Source organism: Pezoporus occidentalis, unplaced genomic scaffold (assembly GCF_034315485.1).
Source record: "Pezoporus occidentalis ecotype Australia unplaced genomic scaffold, CSIRO_AGI_Poc_V1 ctg57, whole genome shotgun sequence".
Taxonomy (NCBI): domain Eukaryota; kingdom Metazoa; phylum Chordata; class Aves; order Psittaciformes; family Psittacidae; genus Pezoporus; species Pezoporus occidentalis.
In genome coordinates this window covers 1,469,571-1,492,441 of record NW_026915910.1, presented here as the reverse complement: position 1 = coordinate 1,492,441, position 22,871 = coordinate 1,469,571, and the positions used below count along the sequence as shown (strand labels likewise).

Sequence of the window (22,871 nt, the reverse complement as noted above, 5' to 3'; positions counted from 1 at the left end):
AAATGCTAATTTGTGAGGTGAATCCCAATCTGACAATTAAACGAGTCTCATTCTCTGTGACTGTGTTTGCTTAACTATTGTTCATGTGTTTTCCCTCCCAATTCCTCAAATATTTGCTTTAGCATTGTGAAAACTAGATAAATTTTGAGCCCAGCAGTCTTGCTGGGAACAAGAATGAATTGGCCTTCTGAAAAAATCTGGTTCTCTTCTCTTTACCCCAATGAACCACAAGAGTTTCCACTCTAAAACACAAAAGGAAAGGCTTGGGAGACTAACAAATGCTCTGCCAACTCTACTCCCTCAAGCCTGCTGGACTGTGATGTTAGATGATATTTGGATGATATTTGCCTTGCTATTACAGGAGACAAGGAATTCAAGAACCACAAATCCCAAGAGGACCATTGACAACACTCCTACAGGACTGATGGATGGCCCAGGTTGGAATGATGTGATGGAGCATCTCTGGTGGCTTCCCCGAGATCCAGGGGGATTTCAGAGACTTGGAGGTCAGAGGAGTCATATATTGCAGTTAGTCAGGTACTCACTACATTCGGAAAGCTTCCACCTACCAGCATAGCACGGAGTGTGGAAGTGAGCGCAGAATTTGTGAACTTCTGCAAGAAGCTGCAAAACTTTTGTCTGTACTCCAGCAGTGTCGCCTCCATCATATGTGTCCCCACACTAGATGCTTCTATTTAGCAGATGGCAGATCAAGCTAGCCTGTTACATCTGGCCCAGGCAGACACTCTAGAAGGATAAGACCACAGCACTGAAAGTATTAAAGGAGTAGTATTAGAAGCTGTGACTTTCCTGCCTGAAGCCTCCTTAGTCTGAATACAGACTGCATAGAAAAGATTGGGGCCTTATCTTTACATAATAATTTGCATAACTTTTTTTTAATTAATCTTCTTAACAGTTTATTAAATATATTTATGCAAAAGAATACAATCTTCCATTAGATCTTCCCCACTTTACATGACATACACACAAAAATGTGCTAGCTAGTGGGTTAAATCCCATTCTGAGAGCGTAACAGCACACTAACATATCACTGTCAAAACAATGGTGATTTACATAGTGTCATCGGTAGATCTGCTCTGACAGATTACGTATTTTGTATCTCTATTAACCATGCATCATTTTCACATTCTGTTCCAGTTAGCCTGTGACAGAGAACTATTTTTTAAAATCAGATCTCAAGGCAAAGAAATGTCAGGGTGGAAAAATAAATACATCAAGCTTCATGAAAGTATTGAACTAAATGACACCCTGACTTGAATTGGTGAAATCATGGTGAGTAGCTTTAAATAGAAATATTTCTGAAGTAAAAATACCACATCAGATGTTTCATAAAGTGAAGTTAAATTAGCATTAGAATAATTATTACTCTTTTTTTATTACATATTGAGTTGGATCTGTCTTCCTTTGAAGTCACCAGGAATATTAATATCAATTTAATTAAATTGAAGCAAGATCTAGTCTGGAAAGAGTTATTTTACCATGAATAAAGGAGAAAATGAAGTCTGAAACTCAGCTTTTCTAGCAAAGCACTGAACTCAGATCCCCAGAGATATTTAGATACCGATCTCCCACTGGACAAGAAATAGACAAATATATTTGAGAACCTGGAACTCATTAACTCTGATCCATATTGAACACAAAATGCATTCACCATTTCCCAAGACAGGTGAATAGTAAGTATAGCAATGTGGGAAAACAGCAATATAAAATCAGTATTATAAAAAAGGGGAGCTCAGCCTCTGCAATGATGAAGGCTGAACTGATTTTCCAACAGTCATTATGAACCACGGGAACTATGGCTACTACCTAACAGCTATGTGCAGCTTGCTGGGGGGTATTCAGTTTGGGGTTTCGTATACTACTTCTAACAACCAACTCCTCCAAAGGAAGGGAGACTGGCTGGTTGGAATCAGTCTGCAGCACAGAGCCGGGCAAGATGCCACCAGCTGAAACCCCTCTGGTTTAAACCACAGGTGACATTCTGATCTGAGTTATACCAAAGTTAATCAGACACACAGAGATCCTAATAGGATCAGAATCTAGCTCAGGATCAGTGTAAGGACTGTGGTCACTGGAGTATCTCGGATTACTAACAGGTTACTCTGTATTGCTTTCTTGGATTTTGCCAGAAAACTAGTATTGCCAGGACAATTTCCAATTACCAGCCTTTATTTTGAGTGTGCTGTACATGCCAAGGTGACCAGAGATATTATTTACTCTTCTTTCCCAGAAAAAATGTGCTAACTGAATGAGGGGAATTTTTGCCTATTTTTATCCTATTTTTGAAAAATGAGGCTATGCCAAGTGGAAGTTCATTGTCTCCTTCATTGACCTTGTGCCTGCATCTGGAATTTACTTTGACCCTGTAACTTGTTTAAATTTTATAATCATGGCATAATTTAAGGGATTTTTATCCTTTGCGTATTTTACAAGTCTGCCATTATTGACATAGTTTTCTAAAGATACACCCTGAAAGTTAATCTTATCTCAAATTAGTTTATCAGACATGACGTTTATGGAGGTACTGGATGATTCTGTTCTCACAGAAGTTTCTTGCCCACATTATTCCCTTTCAGTGGAAAAAAAAACCAAAACCCACAGAATGAATGGTGGGAGGAAATTTCCCTTAAGATCCTCAACTGTTATCCCAATGGAGCCTGAGGTTCAAGCTCAATTGCTACAGAATATGTCTTGTGGTGTGTCCAAACCCCGCAGATTTCAAGGGACATTAAACCTTAGAGATTTCTAAAGAGGCCACAGCAATCTCATCAAGGGTTCTGTGTCTCTCTGTGAGTCTGTTTTCTCAGTGGGCGTTATCTCACTTTCACTGAAGTTGTATTACGAACAATTCCATGTAGTCAGAGAGCTCTGAACCTCCTTTGCTTTAAATGGACTGTGTAACTTCTTACCTGCTAAGCACCTTTACTGACTGGCTTCAGACTTGCTAGAAAAAATCTCCCACAGGATGTACAGATGTTATGTGCTAGGAAACAGGAGGTGAATTCTGAATTCTCCTGGCAAACTAAAGGTGCTAGAGTTTGGGACAAAGAAAATCTTAACACTGGACAAAGCAGTCATCAGCTGTGAATGTCACGCCTCGCTACATCATCACCTCACTGCCACGCCAGTGGAACTTTGTGGATATAATTTTTCTATCTGATTATCTTAGACAATTAACTACAAATAAACATAAGTACATCAGCTGAAGTCCTACTTCCTAATGCTTTCAGAGGTAGAGGACAACCTCACTGTGGCTCTGCTACAAATATTTTTTCAAGACCTCAGTGTTTGTGAGACATCCTTAATTCAAAAATTGAGGATGATTCTGGTACTGAGAAATCACAGATTCAGCTTTGTCTCACCCTCTGATAATATCGCAGACACTGCTGAAGAGCCGATGCATGCTATGAGAGATGATGAAATGAAGAAAAGAACAGGAAAGAACATCCAGTCTTCCACACAAGTAGTCCATGATCTCAACATGTCTGCATCCCTGGCAGAATGCACATCATCCTTAGCAAAACATCTCTGAGCATTTCAATCCTAATAAAGCAGACATTTCTGCATCCAAAACACATTTTAGGTTGCTAGAATCCAGCTGCAGTGTAGTTTTGTTACGATATTTAAAGCGCATTTGTGCAGAATGTAGATGAGATTGCCGTGCTGAAGAACAGCTTTACCAGTTTCAGTAAAATACGTCCAGAAGACAGCAAAGCAGCAAAGCACCATTATTTTAAAGCAAACCAAAAATATCTTCTACAGACTCTGCAAATTTGTGGAGCTGCTGGGATTGTATTTTAATGTAATGTATTCATTATAACTACTATGTGTAAATAGCTACCGGTAATATATGACACGATAAACCTGCTACCACTTTGAGGAAGTACAGAATAGTCAGAGCTCCTTGTGAAACAGGTATGTGTGGCATCTTAAGTGCGGCCTGGGCATCTCTGTCAGCAGTGGGTAAGGTAAAATCATTAAAAAATACGATTTCACTGCAAGCAGAGATGGGGACCAAAATTTAGGAGTCTTGCATAAGTCTTCTAAGCTGTGTATTTAACCTTTTGATTTTTACCTATTCCAGTCATCGCTATTGGCTTGTCCTTGATGAATACAAAAAAAAAAAAAATTAAAAAATCTTGATTTTGAATGTAATTGCCATGAATTAATCTACAAAACCCAAGTGGCTGTGAACGAGAATACGATACGATTACTTTGCAGGAATTTGGGAGTTCTTCAGTGGTACTCACCATCCTCAGTAAATACACCTGGACAAAGGATAGTAAAAATATTCTTACAGCAGAGATCCAACTGACTTCAACAGGAGACCTGTTTTTCCCACGTAGTACTATGAAAATATATAAGTATAGATCAGCCAAAAATGCAGAATGTGTATAGTTAAGTCTTACATCTTTAACCATAGTGATTATAGTCATAATTTGTAAACCTCTGCCCAGGTCTAATTTACTCACATTATTTTTTTAATGCAAACAGCGATTTTAATGTAACAAAAATTAAATCAAAGCAGAAAGGAGATGCTGGGAAAACAAGAATGTTGGAGAGATGCTGAGGATGGGATTCAGTTACCTGTAAATAAGCTTCTAATACCGTCTTACACCGTTTAGGGACTATGTAGGGATCATCTCTTTGTTGCCAGCTGCCACTTCAGAATGGCACTACTCTTCTGCAAGTCCTGTGCCATATCTGCCAGCCCAGAGCGGCTATCTCGGATACCCTAGGGCAATGAAAATAGTAATGATTGCTTATATTTAGGTAATGAATTTCACCATAACAATTTCTATCCAGTGATATGTGAGCTCTGTCCAAATTATCCCCAGAAATGATATGCTGAGGAGGGAAGAATGGAGACACCTGAGTTGAACCAGCTCTTGTCCTGAAACAATAGAGTCAAACCAAAGTGGTGTATCCTTGAATGGCCCCGCTGTGTTATATGAGCTTACTGGTTGGATCTTTGTCAGCTCAAAGATCTCTGCACGATGTTATGCTACATATTGTAGAAACTACAGAGTTTAGGGAAACAGGAGAATGTTGGATTTCTCTTTTGCATTTTGGCTATATGATGAGGGAACAGTCCTCAGGTAGAGGTGGCTGGGAACACCAAAAAAAGAAATCAACATATAATTGTAGCTAGGAAATGTGTACTAGTAAAATGAACACTAATCAGCTGTCTTTGCTTTTAGTCTATTTTGCTTTTCTTTAAATTTCACTTTCCTCCATTTTCTGCTACTACTAACAGAACAGAGCATGATTTCCCTTTTCTACTTTCATAGGCACTTAGGATCCTGTATTTTTGAAAGATGCTGTCCATCAGAGGTTGCAGTCTGTCTTGTACCGCTCTCAGGTATGTTTAAATCTTCTTTTATCCTTCAAAGGCTGGCTGACAGAGGTGTCAGGTCATTATTTCAGGTTGTAGCTTAATACCTGGGCATATGATCTGTCTCCAGCCTTCACCAAAGACCTTCATTCTCTGAAGGTCAAGGTATTAGAATGTTATTTTTAAATATACTCCCAGCAGTGAAGAGTTAAAAATAGGCTTCTACGAAAAGGTACAGTAATTGGTTAAACCTGTTAGCCATCACATGAAGATGATAACTCCTCCCAGGAAAAGACATAGCAAAAGCAGCTTTGACATGGATTTATACTTAGAGGACCAGCTGCAGGCTTACTGGGAAGGAGTTCACAATGCAGGCTCTTGGATTATCAGCAGAAAAAACAGCTTGATTCTGGAAGGGAAGGGAAGGAGATATGAGAAAAAATCCCTTGTTGTGATCTGCAAGTGAATTCCACGGATCCTCTACTTTGGAACAACCACCAGTAGGCAGAAAGTTTAAAAAGATGGAGCTGGGAAAGGCAAAGCTGCTGAGAACTGGCCTCAATGCTTTGTATCAAGCCATCCACCCTGTGCATGGAATTGCCTGGACAGATGGGAAGCAAGTGATACTGACTGCTTTATACTATCACAAAGGAGAGCTAAAGTTTGGAGACTCAAGTGTTGTTGGTCAATTTGAACATGTTCATGGGCTTTACTGGGGCCCATGTTGCTCTACAGACACCCCAGCTCTGCTTGCTGTTCAGCATAAAAAGCATGTTAGTGTCTGGCAGCTGGGCTACAGCACTGCAGAGAAGAACAAACCCTTGATTTCCCAGACTTGTGAAATTGGTGAGCCGTTTCCACTGCTTTCTCAGGGCTGTGTCTGGCATCCAAAGAAGGAGGTCTTGGCTGTGCTTACGAAAAGAGATGCTTCAGTCTTGCATGCTGTTCGTACTGATAATACTAGAGTTAAGGCAGATATTAAAAGCAGTGGGCTTATCCACTGTGCTTGCTGGACTAAGGATGGTAATCGTTTAGTAGTTGCTATAGGCAGTGCCCTGCATTCCTACATATGGGATGATGCTCAGAAAACTCTAAATACCTGCTCCTTTTGCCCTGTCTTTGACGTGGGAGGTTATATCTGTGCTATAGAAGCCACACTGGATTTCCAAATTGCTGTAGCTACTGAGCTTCCTTTAGACAATATCTATGGTTTGAATGCAGGCATTGCATTTGATATGCCACCTGGTACAGAAACTGGTTCTTTAATCTCACAGTCTGCTCTGGTGCTTGGTGATGAGGAATACTCCATGGACCTGCGAAGAAAGTCCATAGATTCAGATCGATCAGGTGTTGATTCAGTTGCTTCTTCTTCATCAGGTCCTGTGGATTTAACCCATATCCTTGCAAACCACCGTCGGTCTGATCCCGGTCCTTTCATCACTCTGAAATGCAAAGACTCTGCAATGACAAATGGTCAAGATTCTTCTCACTTGATCTTGGTGACTTTTGAGAGGAAGGTAACCACCACCAGAAAAGTCACCATCCCAGGTATTCCAGTTCCTGATATAATGGCTTTTGACCTGAGAGCTCAGATTGTGGCAGTGGCCTCTAATACTTCTAACATTGTTTTAGTGTATTCAGTAACCTCTTCCTGCATGCCTCATATTCAACAAATCCAGCTGGAAAAAAATGAAAGACCAAAGGGCCTATGTTTTTTGACAGACAAACTCCTATTGATCCTGATTGGCAAGCAGAAGTTCCCTGAGCCTAATCTCATTCCATCTTCAAGTTCAGACAGGTATGTAATGCGTCTGATGATCAAAGAACTGATGCTGGAAGAAGATTCTTCAGCATTACCAGAGACTAAACAGAATATGTTCTATAACTTTGAATCCTCTGTTAATATTCCTGGAAAAAGAAAGTTCTTTGAGAATCTTGCTACAGGAGAGCAACCTCAAAGCAAAAGTACAGTTATTCAATCTCCTAGTGGCAGGAGAAGACTCATTGAAGAAATAAAGAACCCTAGCTATGAGCAGGGCTCTTCATCAAGTGTGAGTGACCTGGATGTAAAAAGGCTCCCAAGTGACCCCTCAGTGGCCTTGGAAACATTGGATGCTGAACCTACCAATCGTTCAGTGTCTATTCTTGGTTTTGGAACACCTACCCAGCTTTCCAATAGACCAGCTTCCCCTAAAGTGCAGCTGAATGTGATCCAAGAAGCATCAAGTTCTCCTAAAAACAACAATTTTTCAAGTGAAAGAGGAATGAGTCACATATCTAGAAATTTAGAGAGACTTTGTGGCAGCTTCAGTGAGTTACAACTGAGTCTTTCTGAAATAAAAGACCTTGCTAAAAATGGGAGGAGGATATCTTTAACCTATCCATGCTCCCAGGAACCACCTGTCGTTCACATCACTTACCAGGTAACTTTTTTGTCAGCTCAAATAAATTGTGATGGGATACAGTTTTAGACCAATCTTGTATTTATTTAGCTTTAAATCAAGAGGATGCAGTTTTATTCTTAACAACCCATGAGAAATGTAACCTGAGTCTGGCATCAAGCTTAATCTGAAATGGTACTGTGTGTCATTGAAACAATAACTCAGGATGATGTGGGTAACTTAAGACTATACTTCACATGGGAGATTTGTGTCTGTTCTTGTTTGATTATGCACAACTGCCTTGGGTGCTTGATTTTGTGTGCACCTATCAAAGACAGAGAATAGAGCCAAACAGTTGCTGATGTACAGAAAGTTTATATGTTAATTCAGTGTAGAGATGAGCCTATGAGTAGGGGACTACAGTAGTCCACCAGAAACATAACAAATTCAGACGTGAGCTCAAATCCAAAGTTTGAAGATAACTAGACTCAAGTGAAGACTGAAATACAGTATTGAATCTTCATTTATGGAAAATTTACATGGGCAAGACATGAAGTTGGTCTATTTCTACTTTAATTTCTCACCACTAATCTTCACAGAGCCAGACATGCTCAATTTGTAAAGCATATCACCACTTCAGACTTTTTGGGGAAAAAAATAATGTGTCAATATGCAATTATCATTTATTTAAATAAACAGATGAATGTCAAAATGCCATGTTCCTATCCCACCCTTGTTTTGGCAAAATTCCTACTGTCTTCAGTAAGAATTTCAACTACGGAATGTAGGTTGGGTAATTATTTCTAGTTATTATTCCTAGTATTACTTGCAGTAATACTAACATTATATTGATAATAGTTTTAGTCATGCTGAGGGTGGTGTTATTGTTGCTAAAGCTTTCAGGATGTAGATGCCAATTATAAATGCGTTCTTATCTACTGCAACATAAGCAGCACTATGTCAAAGCAATATATTACATTGTGATGATGCTCAAGTATGTACTTCTCAAACAAATTTGACAATTTGACTTCCTTTTACTTTAAAGGAATCCATACAGACATCTAAGTACTCCTCCTTAAACACTCATTAAGGGAATAGTGACTCAATTCATCATATTCATTACGTTTTAGCAAGTGTTTACTTGGCTTTTAAGCAGATTCTACTATCTTAGCTACTCTGAATAAAAGCAAAGCTTTTGGTCTGTTTTAGTCAATAATTTAACTTGAATACATTATACTAATTCTGGTGAAAGAAGCAATGTCTATTTTAAATAATCCAGGATTTTATTTGCCAAGAAGAAAGGCCTTCTGTTCTCCAGCATGTTCAAATTAATTCTGATATCTTAACACAAATCAAGTTATTTATTTAGCAAGTGGGCCTATCTCTTGGATTTGATTGGATTAACCTTTCCAAAGAGAAGTGTTGTTTTTGACAGGTAGCATTAATCTGAAGTCACTGTGCACATTTGCTTGCACGAGCAGTAAGAGTTCATTATCCTGTTTTTTCCCTTTGAATTAAAAAAAATAATTAGTGCTTCTAAAATATTGCTAGGCTAACTGCATTTAGAAACTAAGACTCTTATGTATCTGAACAGGTTAGTTTCACATTGAGCCAGCAGGAAACACTGCTAGTACCACATTATAGAGACTCAGAAAGAGCCACTTAATGCCTTTCCGACACACACAGCTTTTCTCTGTATGTCTCAACTAATGCCTTGCATAGCTCAGACCCTCTTCTGAAATCTAACAGGACCACAGCATGATGCTAAAAAGTAGTGGAAAATAGACTGATGGCAAAAAGGCCTCCAGACAGACACAGAAATATTTGCTTCATAGGCAGCTAATAATTTTCTCAGAAAATAGTTGTTTTGATTAGTTTGGATTCAGACATCTGAACCTTGTTCCTCCTTCAGGACTTGATTAGGGCTCTGTGAGCTCAGAGACCAGCTGGGCTGTGGGTTCCAGCCAGGCTCTGCGTTCACAGTGCAAAAAGTCAGGAAATAGCTTTATTGCCTTAGGATAGAAATATCAGCCTGTGGAAAACATTCTAAGCTTTAGGAACACTGCAGTCCAGTCAATAATACAGTCATTATCTTTCAGGTTTTTGTTCCAACTGCATGTCTTCCTAAGTGTTTATATAATCCCCAGGACAGCAGAGGCTCAATCTTGACTGAGAAATCTATTGTACTATAAAATATAATGATCACTACTGCATAACCATATTTATGCATTAAAAACATAAAAAGGAAGTTTAAAACATAATAGATAAAAATGTAGTAATAATTAACAGGCAATTATGAACACTGTTGTGTAGAAGCATTATTGATGTGTTTATGTATGTTTCCAGTTCTCCTTAGAAAACCCTAATATAAAGCAGAATGTGTATTGCTTAAGAATTCATAATGTCTGCTCACTAAATAGTCCTCAAAACCTTTGTTTATTCTGTACTGCTAGCCTACCTATAACTCCTCTGAAGTCACGTGCATGCAGCACTACCAGAATTTGGAGCCCATAGCTATAAAAGAAAAACATGATCACTCACACTTTGGAAATGTCACTGCACTATCATTTGTGTAATAACATTCAACCACAAGAGGTGACTTGATCATTCAACCCTGAAAAGCAAATATTATTGCTCTTTCATCACATACAGACTTGTGATTCAGGATAGTGTGGGAGGGCAGACAGACAAATGCAGTAAAAGGATATTATTTAGAAAAAAAAAACAAGCCCCAAAACAAAGAAGAGATAAGGATCTGTCACAGATTTGTTTCTGTTTCATTTTGCAGAAAGATACTTTTATCAGCCTTTTCCCCCAGAAAAGAAACAGCTGCAGAATATTTAAACTAGTCTCATTCAAAAGCTAATTACAGTGGAAATAAAGCCAATCTGGATTTGAAATTAATGGCATTTAGGCAAACTCTCCAGGAGGAGTAAGATTCATCTTAATCTGAAGAATATCTTGAAACATTTTGCTCACAAGCAGTATTATGTCAAAAGTCATATGTCACTGAGAGCATATATTGCAGAATTAAACAGGAAACAACTATCTTTTCAGCAATTAGTCACAATGATTTCCTTTTCTTAGCACTCACCAATAATTGTATACAAGTCAATTTATACTTTTATAGCATCTTCATACAATTTACTATGGGAAACTTTATTGCCAAGGTCAGCTATAAAAGAAACAATTTTTCTACACAGAGCTCTGAGATAAATAGAAAGGATCCAAACATATGGCAATAAAGTTCTTCTGATAGAAATCCATGAAATAAAGAAGGGGGAAATAAGGGTGGCACAGTAAACGAGCAAAGACCAGGCTGCAATGATCCACTGTAATAAGACCATGAACCCGTCTGAAATACAAGGGGCAATTTTGACTTGGGTTGAGCAATAGAAAGTAACTCATGAAAATAATGCAAGAGAAAGGCGATTTGACTGCTCCCTGGAGTAAGAAACTGGTCAGCCATCCTAAAGTTAGAAGGAAGAGATTTAGGATGACTGTAAAAGAAAGACCTGCAGTAGTCAAGAGAAGGTGTGATTAATGCAGAGGTAACATTTTGTGCAAAGGTTGAGGAATTTGTTAAAAACAAATTCCGGTAACAATGTTCTGAGACTGATCAAAAGCAGACAAGCAGGCTTTGTACATGAGACACAGTAACTTTTATTAAAGCAGGGTATTTCTTTGTCGGATATATAGATGCACAAGAAAAGGAATATCATAGAACCGTATCACAAAATGGTTTGTGTTGGAAGCGACCTGCAAGGCCATTGAGTTTCAACTCCCCTTTCATGGGCAGGGACACTTTCCACTAGACCAGGTTTCTCAAAGCACTGTCCAACCTGGCATTGAACACTGCCACGGATGGGGCAACCACGACTTCTCTGGGCAACCTGTGCCAGTGCCTCACCACACTCACACTAAAGAACGTATTCCTAATATCTAATCTAAATTTACAGTCTTTTAGGTTAAAGCCATTCCCCCTTGTCCTGTCACTCCATGTCCTTATAAAAAGTCCCCCTCCAGATTTCTCATCATGCTCTTTAGGCACTGGAAGCTGGTCTAAGGTCTCCCTGGAGCCTTCCCTTCTCCAGGCTGAACAAGCCCAGCTCTCTCAGCATGTCTCCGTAGCAGAGGTGCTCCAGCCCTCTGAGCATCTTTGTGGCCTCCTCTGGACTTGCTCCAACACATCCACTTCCTTCTTATGCTGGTGCCCCAGAGCTGGATGCAGTACTGCAGGTGGGGTCTCACCAGAGCAAAGTAGAGGGGGAGAATCACCTCCCTCGACCTGCTGGTCACACTTCTTGCAGTGCAGCCCAGCATACAGTTGGCTTTCTGGGCTGCAAGAGGACATTGCACATGTAATGTCAAAAATTAATCCAAGTTTTCACACTATACAATGAAAGTAAATAACTGAGTTTAAAAAAACAAAAATCCACACTGAAAACAATCATCATGAAAGCACAAGCATGAAGACAAAGGGTATGTCTTAAAAGACAATCAACCTGAACCAGTAGTTGCAGAACTATCAACAGGGAGCCAAGTGTAGAGAAATCCTAACATATCACCTGAAATGCCAACGTGCATAAATGCAAACTGCACTGGGATTTAAGCACCCACGAGCACATCAGATCTCTTCCAATGTAAATGTTTTACAGGCTTATGCTTCTCTGACATCTTAATTAGGTTTGCAATTGGAATGTCCCACATAAGGACAAGCTTAGATATTAAGAACTCCGCCAAAATAACATCAGGATCCAGCAAAAATCAATCAGAAATCACAGCCACAGTGGAAATCATGACAGGAAATGCAGAGCATTGTAGGCTGCCAAACCTAATTAATACTACCCATGGCAATGCTGCACAAGGCATAATGAAACACAGTACTTTGAATGTCAAAAATCATGGTTCTCATTCCTCCTCAATTAGCCATCTAACATGGCTTTCCATTGTCCCCTGGACCAGAACCCCATGTCTATTTAGTTTACTAGATCTTTTTCATCCTTCACAATGTATGTGAGGGCAAGGCAAAAGCAAGCTAATGAGTACTAAGGTATCAAAACTGACATCCCACTGAAGCACAACACAAAGAACTGAAATCGAGGGTTTAGGAAAATGAAAACAGAGTTCTGGCACTACAGCACCATTCATCTTACAGTGCAGAGCTGTGAGTGACTACCTGGATACCTTTCCTTTATAGAAGAACAGGTTATTGACACAAAGGACATCGAGAATATTTGAAATACCTGTAATACAGTACACTACTAGAAATCATGCCACAGGGGAAATTATTTGTTCAACAACAGAGAATAGGGATTAATAGAAGATATGTAAGATGGTTAAGGAATTAGCTGGAAGGAAGACAGTAGACAATTAAAGTAATATCAAAGAAAATGGAAGAAATTTACTAGTGGATTTTCTCATGATTGATCTTCAAGCTAATCTAAAAGTTTCATTAATGATTTGATGAGATATGCCAACAAAATCTGTGTGTGGCATAAAGTCAGTAGTATTCTCAATAGAGGATCAGGATATCACACCTGTAATTTGATGACTTTAGCATCTAGAATTTAAAAAAAAAAAGGACTGAAATGAACTAATGTGAAGTGTACAGTGATATATTCCAGGATTAATAGAAGGAATTTCTCCTATAAACTGGATATTCATTAGCTGGAAACAACCATGAATGACAAAAGATTGCATGTGTTAAGTGACTACAAGATGACTATGAATAAAAAACGTGCTTAAGAAAGGAACAAAGCAGTCTGTGGGTACACTGGCAAGGTAAACCCAGTAAAGTAATGCCATACTGGGCAACACAGATGTGAGGCCTCACCTGGAAGATGTTTTACATTCCTACATCCACTTGCATGGCACATTCAAACTGCAAAATCCGTTACTTACCCAGAATTAGTAAAACCAATTCTGATTAGTAGCATATTCATATTTACCTCACTGTTTCATCAGTCATTGAATTCAAATTCATGAAGATGATTTCAGCATTCAGACAGGTGTAAGCAGTACATGAGGAAACACAAGATAAATAGTGAAAAAGGTCAAGAGGCAGAACTAGCTGACAGTGGGGCTCAAGAAAGTGACAAAAGACATGTTTATTTATCATGCGGTCTTCTGGTGTACAACATCTAATCCGGGAACCCTTTTTGCCTTAGGAAATTATTTTCTTCTCCAATATATCTGCATTCCAAAACATGAGTTTTGAAAGACAATTTGGCAATGCTGCGATGGTCTGGCTGCTGCCCAGAAGACCCAGATTTATAGACATAAATTCTAATCTGTCATGATCAGAATTTATAAGCTATAAATTCTGATCAAGGGGCAAGCTGACATGGGTGAAGGAAAACAATTATTGAATCGGTGGTTTCTTTCTGTTGGATTTTGTTGAGGGAGAGTTGTACTTCGCATACTGCAGCAGGCTGGCTAAAGAACTTAATCTGAAAATATCCTCTCACATAAGTGGAAATCTGTTTGTTTTCTCTGTGATTAATATGCTCTTAGTCTACCAATAAACTTTGGTTTAGGATAAAACAACTAACATTAAGGGATTTTAACGTGAGAATTGCAAGCCCTCTGGCTCCTACTGGAGATAAACAGCAACAAAGCAAAACCATCACATATTTTGGGAAGACATGGATTAAAAGTAGATTTGACTAGAAAATTGTCTTTGGTTTAAGGCATGAAAATAGGAAGTACTAAGGTGAGATTTTATTTGTATTTATAACTGTCACAAATTACTTCCATGACCTTGCGTAAATCTCTTAATCTTCCTGTGTAATGGTTTGATCATCTGTAAAAAGGGAATACTAACAGTTACCTGCCTCTCAAAAGCAGACGAGTTTGAATCAGTTAACCCATGTTATGATGTTTGTGAACATATTCCTCAAAGAGAAGGCATGTTATCATCATTTAAACTAAACATTAAAGGCATGTTATCATCACTTAAACTAAAAAAGACAAAATAATTAGAGGATTAAAACAGAGAAAGATTCTTGACTTGACAGAATTTGCCAGCAGACAAAAATAAATGTAAAGATGATTACATTTATCATCATAAACAGAAGCATATGACAAAGACAGAGAGAATAACTAATATGAATGCTCACGAGTGATGAAAGAAACAACTCCGAAACTTAAGCTTTGTACTTGAGAAAATGCTTAGGATTAAAAAAATACATAGCATTTAGTTCTGCATATACAAAACTATCTTCCACTTCCAATGGCTGTTCCAATAACTTGCAAGGCTAACTAGGAAATGTACTAGAACAAATCATCCTTAGTATAGATTTCCATTTAAGTGATTTCAAGTCAACAGAGGCAGATACAGATTGTCTTCTTGTTAATTTTGAGTTAAAGCATATCTACGTGAAAAAGTGAACCACTTGGGTCAAGACAATGTACTTGTATTCTTTACAGCCCACCTTTTACTGTAATTTATTAATTGAAGTACAAGTTTGAATAAACTCTGCTATTTCAACCTGATTTCAGGAAAATGTAGTAGTTGTTACTGCTGAACATGTAGTTTTGAGCCCATTGAGTTTTAAATGCATTTAGGTTCTATAGAATATACTACTATATAATTTGAAGAGACGTAAAAATGACAAAGAAATTCTGTTATATAGTTACAGCTGTAATAAAAAGTTACTATAGGTTTATGACAACAAAAAAATACACTTCATTGATGAATTCCTTATTAATTACGCAGCAACTAATTTCTGGTTGTTTCGAATGTGGAAAGGGATGAGAAGACCTTTGAAAGCTGGGAAGCTTACACTTTTAACAGAAATATATCCATACAGTTCTGACATCTTCAGTCAATCCTAATACATAAATAAATAACCATCCATAGTCTAGCTGCACGGCCTATTTATGAGAGAAGGGGGAAAAAAATACTTTTGCATGAGGTTGGCAGACATTCGCATTTGCAGAATCCAGTGTGGCACATGTATTATGTACAGAAAAAGGAAAGTGATCGATCTAGAAAGGTTGTTACACATTACATGGCAGAAAAAAGGCACACTCACTGAGAGAGTGAATTAGTCAAAAGACAGCACAATTAGAAAACAGATAAGCATTAAAAAAGACATTTATTTAGTCAAAGGTTAGATTATTCTGCACAGAAATATATGATGTCGTGAATTCATTCAGCATTTCGTATAGCAAGAAAGGACATGAAATAGACACAGAAAAGGCAGGACTAAAACAGGAGTTAGAATAGATGACATCTTCTCAATCCATTCTAAAATGTTAACTTGAATCCCTTCTGAATGTGCAAAACAGAAAGGTCTAGGAGATGGGATAAGTAAAACTGTTAATTCAAAGAACAAATAAAATCTGTTAAATCTGGGTTTATTGCAAACATAAGAGTTGCCAAAGGAATAAAAACCAAACCATAACACATGGGAACTACATAGGTGGTAATTATGGAGAGGAAAGAACAAAATGAAATTCAGAGGACAAAGTATAACAAGATTATCCAGACGAAAATGTCCAATTCACATATATTTTATAATGGCATTGAGTCTCTGGAAAATTTTAATGCTAAAACAACTTTCAAATGATAGCCGATAGGAAAATCTCAATGCAAATATATATCTACTCCATAATCACATTAGCTCAACCATTTTGTGGTCCTTGCACTTTGCAGTAATCAGAATGATGGAACATGAGGTTATCGATTCTCAAGGCCAGCTAAACGTCATGAAGCACCTTTGTATGTGTGTGTTCTTTTAGTGAATGGCAGAGCAAATTCCAGGGCTGTAAATCCATACATTCCTTCTCTCTCAAAGAAAGTCACAGGATTCCCAAGCTGCTTTGTTATGACAGCTTTTTGGAGAGACTATTGCTATGCCCAGTCTCTCTGCAATTCTCTCTGTGCCAGAACTGAGGGGTGAAATAGCTGATCAGCGACTATCAAACCCACCCACACATACAACTGAAACTGAGCAGATTACTCATTTGCTCTGGTAGCATCTTGGACAACTTCATTCCAGGTGTCATGTATTTCCTTCCACTGAATTGACTCTTCAGGCAGAAAGGCCCCACGGCCACATACGTACATGAACTGATACATGACATACAGGGCTGATGTAATTTTGAGCTGCGTAAGTGCAAAAAGCAAAGAGTCGTATTCCTCTTCACCTGGGACTAAGAGTTTGTGCTTAGAATTTCACTGCAGGATGGTGTCATGGTGTCATCTATAAATTGTAGCAAACATAGACAAGGAAAAAAAACAAACTGCTAAAGAACCAAAAGGAGTAAGGGCAGAGGAATGGTTAAAAGAACTCAGGCACAATGTCTAAGCCTTTAACAAGATCTTTTCTTTTACACCCATGCATTTGAAGAAAAGTTTTTCAAATGGAGCGGTTTCTGAAGAAACAAAAGATGTTCTCCTCTGTGATGGCAAGATCCCTTTGAATTTAGTCCAGCAGCTGTTTGATCTGCCTGTTATTGAAATGAAGCACGGTATGTTCTTTTTATTTCTGGTATCTGCTTTCACCTGGGATTTTTAATGTAAAAGGCATTTATGGTAGAATAATAACCCCATGCTGTAATAAACTGAGATAGCTAATTTTTTTTTTGATAAGTGTGTGTTTTCCTTTGCCTGAAATATGGCAGAGTGTCTTGAAATCACTTAAATGCTAAGTAACTGCAGAACTACCCATTATCAGAATAATATGTTAGATTAGAGGAAGGCTGAGAAAATAATCAGTATGCTGTGTTACCTAAAAATAGAAATGCTTCCTTGGCACCTTTTGGCATTTTGCTTTGCCCATCTTTACAAGCATGTTCCAGACCTGACAACAGAATTACCTTGTCACTGTATTCTCACATATGCTACCTTCTCAGCAGCACACATACTGTTATTTTTTAGCCATTTCTGTACAATGCTTCAGGTGGCTTTCCTCATCAGGGTCTACGTATATTATGATCTTACAGTACATAGTAGCTGGCTATAATTATGATCTCCTTTCAAGGTTTCCACACTGACAGATCCATAAATTACTCTGTCTCATCCCTTGCCTTAGCCCCTGACAGGCTGAGACATATTGGCTTAATCAGTATACTCTGTCTTATGAGAAATGAATTGAACAGTTGGTGAAAGCAACCAGGCATAAATAAAGGCTGGGTGAAGACTGGAGTAAAAGCAGCCCTGAGGAGAAGGACCTGGGGGTGCTGGTGGACGAGAAGTGCAACATGACCTGGCAATGGGCACCTGAAGCCCAGAAAGCCAACCATTTGCTGGGGTGCACCAGAAGTGTGACCATCAGGTCAAAGGAGGTGATTCTCCCCCTCTACTCCACTCTGGTGAGACCCCACTTGCAACTCTGGGGACCCCAATGTGGGAAGGGCTTGGACCTGTTGGAGCAAGGCCAGAGGAGACCACGAAGATGCTCAGAGGGCTGGAGCACCTCTGCTATGGAGACAGGCTGTGAGAAGGCTCCAGGGAGACCTTAGAGCAGCTTCCAGTGCCTAAAGGGGCTGACATAAAATACAAAGAGGAACTTTACACAAGGGCCTGTAGTGACAAGACAAGGGGGAATGGCTTTAACCTGACAGAGGGGAGATTCAGAATAGATATTAGGAAGTTTTTCCCGCTGAGGGTGGTGAGGCTAAGCTGTGGCTGCCCCGTCCCTGTCAGTGTTCAAGGCCAGGTTGGACAGGGCTTGGAGCAACCTGGTCTAGTGTGAGGGGTCCTTGCCCATGGCAGGGGGGGGGTGGAACTGGATGATCTTGCAGGTCCCTTCCAACCCAAACCATTTTGTGATTCAATGATTCTACGAAGAAAGAAAAAAAAAAGAAAAAAGAAAAAAGTAATATTCTAAGCTGTAGTTTTCTAACTAGTAACAGTTACATACCAGACTTTGAAATAACAGGCTTACTGGTGAAAAAGAAACCAGGCCTGGGACGTTACTGGTGCTGGCACATTCGACAGTTGGAAGAAAGAAATGCAAAATACGCACTATTCTGCCATTCAGATTCTGTTTATCTCCTTGTTGATGAAACCACAAGGCTGAAGGAAAGGGGCTACAACTACAGTACAGATCAGGGAAGCTGCCTTTATTTAAGACACATTTGGCCATTTCAGTTTTCCCCAGGTTTACAGCAGTTTCAGAGAGTTGTTCCAGAAGATAAGGATATGCAGGGTTTGTATTTTTGTCAGCATTCTCTCTCACCTGTACAGTGCAGTGGAGGCACATATGAAAAACTCTGCTTGCTCTTGAGGCCTGAGACGTTTCCCAGTAGGCTCCTGAAATAACACAGTGCAGCTTTGCAGGACAAGGAGGATACTGTTTTTGGCCTGTACTTCCAGCTCTTAATTTTGGAAACAAATGCCCATAATGAAAAAAAGAGGCTTAGATTTTGGTATGAAGATAATATGGGCCTGAGAAAACCTATATTCAGCTCTACAGAACAGTTGAATATGTAATACTTAATTAGCACAGCATCACTTCTCAATTTCATGCGTTAGACTTTAGAAACACCAAAAAGACAGTGTCTCAGAACCATCATAAATTGTCTCTCTTTATGTTCAATGGGGTGCTTGGCTTTTCTGAAATTGAATCTGTTGACAGCAAGAGGAAAAACTGAAACAAGAATCTTTCTACAACTCACCAAAATCTTGCAAAATTACCAGGTTTGGACAGAAGCAGTTTATGTAGCTCTTATTCAGTTCTGACCAGTAAAGGTTTATGTTTCTAAATTTTTCCTTTGCCACAAGGCATGAATATTAAATGTGAAGTTTAAAAATACCATTCCCATCCTTTAATACTATATAATTAAAGGGGATGTAATGAAAAGTGTGCTCATATTACAGTGACAGCCTGGCATTTTTTACTTTGAATAAACACTTAAACTTGAATATACTGGGGGAAAAATGTTCACAGCTGTAGGCCAAATTAATATCCGCAGCAAGGCTATGAAGATCATTAGAGTTACACAAGCAATGAACGTGGCCTCACTGTTTGCACTCTAAGCCCAGGACTGTAATGCCATTACCTGTACTAAATGCAGCCTGACATATAGTGCCCTGCTATTAGCACACAGAAGTCTCTCTTTTCAGCAGGGTGTCATCATAATAATTGTCCATAGCAAAGGGGTATTACATTCCATACAGGGTTTTTCCACCCTTTAAATATTTTGTGGGATATCCTTCAAAGCAAGTGTTATCAACGACACAGAGAACTCAAAATATTTCAACAGATGAAAAGAAAAAGTCCCAAGAGTTTGACAAAAATGCTTTATACATTTGACCAACAATGCAACCATCAGTTTGGACAGCAGGAGTTTCACTTTTAGGCCCGTAGCTTACAGAATCTGAAGTCTGTCCAGAATTAGAAAGAAAGAATTAAGAGTAGAAGATTAAAGACTCATGGTTTGGAATGACAATCTTCTTATGATATAACAGGTGACAAGACAACATGCAATAGAGTAGCAGCCTGGAAAAGTGCTTTGTTAATAGCATAAGGAAGGGAGACTTGTCTCATGCAGGAACACGCTTTGTCATGACTGACAAAATTAAGCACAGTTCCCCTGGATTTTCTACAGTTCCTTTTTTTCACACTCCTTTTCGAAACACAGCTTTATCTTCCCAAATATAAAATTTCAATAACAGAACGTATCAGGGTTTTCTCTGCCTCATACTCCAGTTAATGCCTCTGCTCTGTAAGGACTGGATCATAGGCTGTAAGAAAAACGCATCATACAAAGGCTCCCACAATGCTTTTCAGTTGCCACAGATTTTTTTCTTTTTCATAAAATGTCAAACTGAAAACAAAGCCAAATAGAGAATTCACTATTTTATATAAGAACTGCAATATCCAGTCCAAAAAGAAACAGATGGATCACTAGAAAAAAATATACAGTACATATAGCTTCATTTTCAAGCTGACTTGCAAAGAAAGTAAAAAAGCAAGGGCAGGAAAGGTTTGTTTTCTGCTTCTATGCAATACATAAAGTGAACTTCAATGATTTTGATGTCTTTGGTTTCTAATCTTGCCTCTTTTTAACTTCAGGAAAGAAAAAGATTGAAAACATCATTCAGATTTTGTTCATTCTCTTTATGAGAAGTTTTGATAAATAATAAATTTTATTATATCAGCTTTTGTAAATCATGACATCTTTTGTAAATCTTCAAGGTGTAACTTCCTTCCATTTGCTGTATGAATTTGAAAACACTGAACAATCTTGGCTTGACAGTAAAGGAGATGGAAACCCCTACTTTCTTCTAGAACAAATACAGCACAATCATTTCTTTGCCAACTTTTCCACTTTTTATGATCTCTTCATCATTGGGGTAGAGCAGATGAGCAAAATGGATAAGCAGAAGTAGACGTCAGTAGAATAAAAGTCAGCATAGAAAGGCTGGCTGAGTTTTCAGAAAATGGAGATACTTACTGTTCATCAGAACAAGCAAGGATGCACCTTGTTTTTCAACCTAATTTAAATAAGGGACAAAATGCCTCAAACCTTTCAAGACGTTTCATTTAGCCTCTCTTTGCATTTACATGAAGGTGTGTTCAGCATGGATTGTCAGACCTTAATGTCATTAGCGTAATAAGGCTTTAGTGCACAAAAAGACAGGCTGCCCTGCTCGCATGCTGGCTGGCTTTTTAAAACGTGCTTGTACATTTTATGTAACCAGAGCAGTGCACTTATGTTCTTTTTTTGCTTATTTTTTGTAGGCTCTTCTTGGATTGTTCTCACTGCAGACAAGGATGGCTTTGTGCCATTAATATTCAAAGCAGCACAAGAGATAATCATAAGGGATGGAACTGACAGTTCAGAAGTCTGCGGAGATCACTCCTACAAAAAAAGCATTTCAAGTCGACCACCAAGCAGAGTGACATAATTTCTGAACAAAGACAGCTAATGACCTTCTTGTCTACTATGATACAGAGACATTCCGCAGTGTCAGAAACTGAGTGACTAGGAAGCTGTCTTCAATACTGTCAATTTATTTTAACTAAAATCCATGGCATGGTTACACTATAGCTAAATCCTAGGGTTGGCTGGACCCTCATGATTTGTTGTGAAGGATGAGACCTAGAGTGAAGTTTACCACAACTGTGGTCACTAATGGCTGCCAGTGAACTGAAGCAAAGAGACTAGCCTCTACTTTAGTTGTGGTCAGGATGTTCTTGGAGAAACTATATTATGCTAAAAATCACGCAGGAACAACAAATCTAGCTAATACAGGTGCATGGTCCACACAAAAGCTGAAGAAAATACAACTAAAGAGTATTTATATTCATTAAGGAAAACTAGGAAAGGAAAAAAAAAAAAGAAAACTGCTTCAGGCTCTCTTCTCTGTTCCAGCTGGATCCCATGGAAACCTGCAACTTTCCAGAGATGCTTCATTTTTGTATGAAAATGTTCCATTACTAAAAAGGCTGCATCAGTGTCTCCTGTCAGTGTCTTACACAGTACATAGATTTATATATGCACACAGAAAAGAAAATACCTTACAACATAAATTAAAGTTCAATGACATTGAACATAAATTTCATTTGGCTGAACACAGGTGTCTACATTGAACTTGTCATCCAGGCTCCTGCATGATCAGTCAAAAAAACAAAAGCACTTCTACAGCAGATTACTAATGCCCTAACATAGATTTCTAAAACTGATTGTGGTGAACCATTTCTAGTAAGTAAATAAGTAAATAAGTGCCTATTCCTTGCCACTGACTGCAAAAGCAAGCTAAGGTAACTAGTTTAAACACATTTACATTTAGTCAGATTAACCCCATGCTCAGAGACAAGAGGAAACACAGATACAACCAAGAAGCAGGCAGACAGATTTGTGAAAATGAAACTATCATGATTATTGTGACAGAAAAATGCATGAGGGAAGAAGTGTGACCAGCAGGTTGAGGGAGATGACTCTCCCCTTCCACTTTGTTCTCATGAGACCCCACCCACAGTACTGTGTTTAGCCCCAACCTAAGAAGGATGTGGAGCTGTTGGAGCAAGTCCAGAGGAGGCCACAAAGATGCTGTGAGGGCTGGAGCACCTCTGCTATGGAGGCAGGCTGAGAGAGCTGGAGAAGGGAAGGCTCCAGGGAGACCTCAGAGCACCCTCAGAGGGCCAACAAGAAACCTGGAGAGAGACATCTTA

At 38.8% G+C, this 22,871-nt stretch overlaps 1 protein-coding gene across 1 annotated transcript; it reads left to right on the top strand.

The window, feature by feature from the left end:
- The first annotated feature begins 5,845 nt into the window (after positions 1-5,845).
- LOC134173926 (WD repeat and coiled-coil-containing protein-like) lies at positions 5,846-22,395 on the top strand. Its single transcript, XM_062638423.1, has 3 exons — positions 5,846-7,779; positions 17,097-17,217; positions 21,438-22,395. Exons 1-3 carry the CDS (start codon positions 5,878-5,880, stop codon positions 21,602-21,604), a joined length of 2,190 nt encoding a protein of 729 aa, XP_062494407.1. The 5' UTR covers positions 5,846-5,877; the 3' UTR covers positions 21,605-22,395.
- Positions 22,396-22,871: the final 476 nt, after the last annotated feature.

What these genes read in the sequence shown, in the direction of transcription:
- LOC134173926 (XM_062638423.1), top strand. Translation starts at nt 5,878, where the DNA reads ATGGAGCTGGGAAAGGCAAAGCTGCTGAGAACTGGCCTCAATGCTTTG. An exon ending in TCGTTCACATCACTTACCAG is followed by an intron (nt 7,780 to 17,096) that starts GTAACTTTTTTG and finishes ATGCATTTGAAG; the next exon opens with AAAAGTTTTTCAAATGGAGC. An exon ending in TGTTATTGAAATGAAGCACG is followed by an intron (nt 17,218 to 21,437) that starts GTATGTTCTTTT and finishes TATTTTTTGTAG; the next exon opens with GCTCTTCTTGGATTGTTCTC.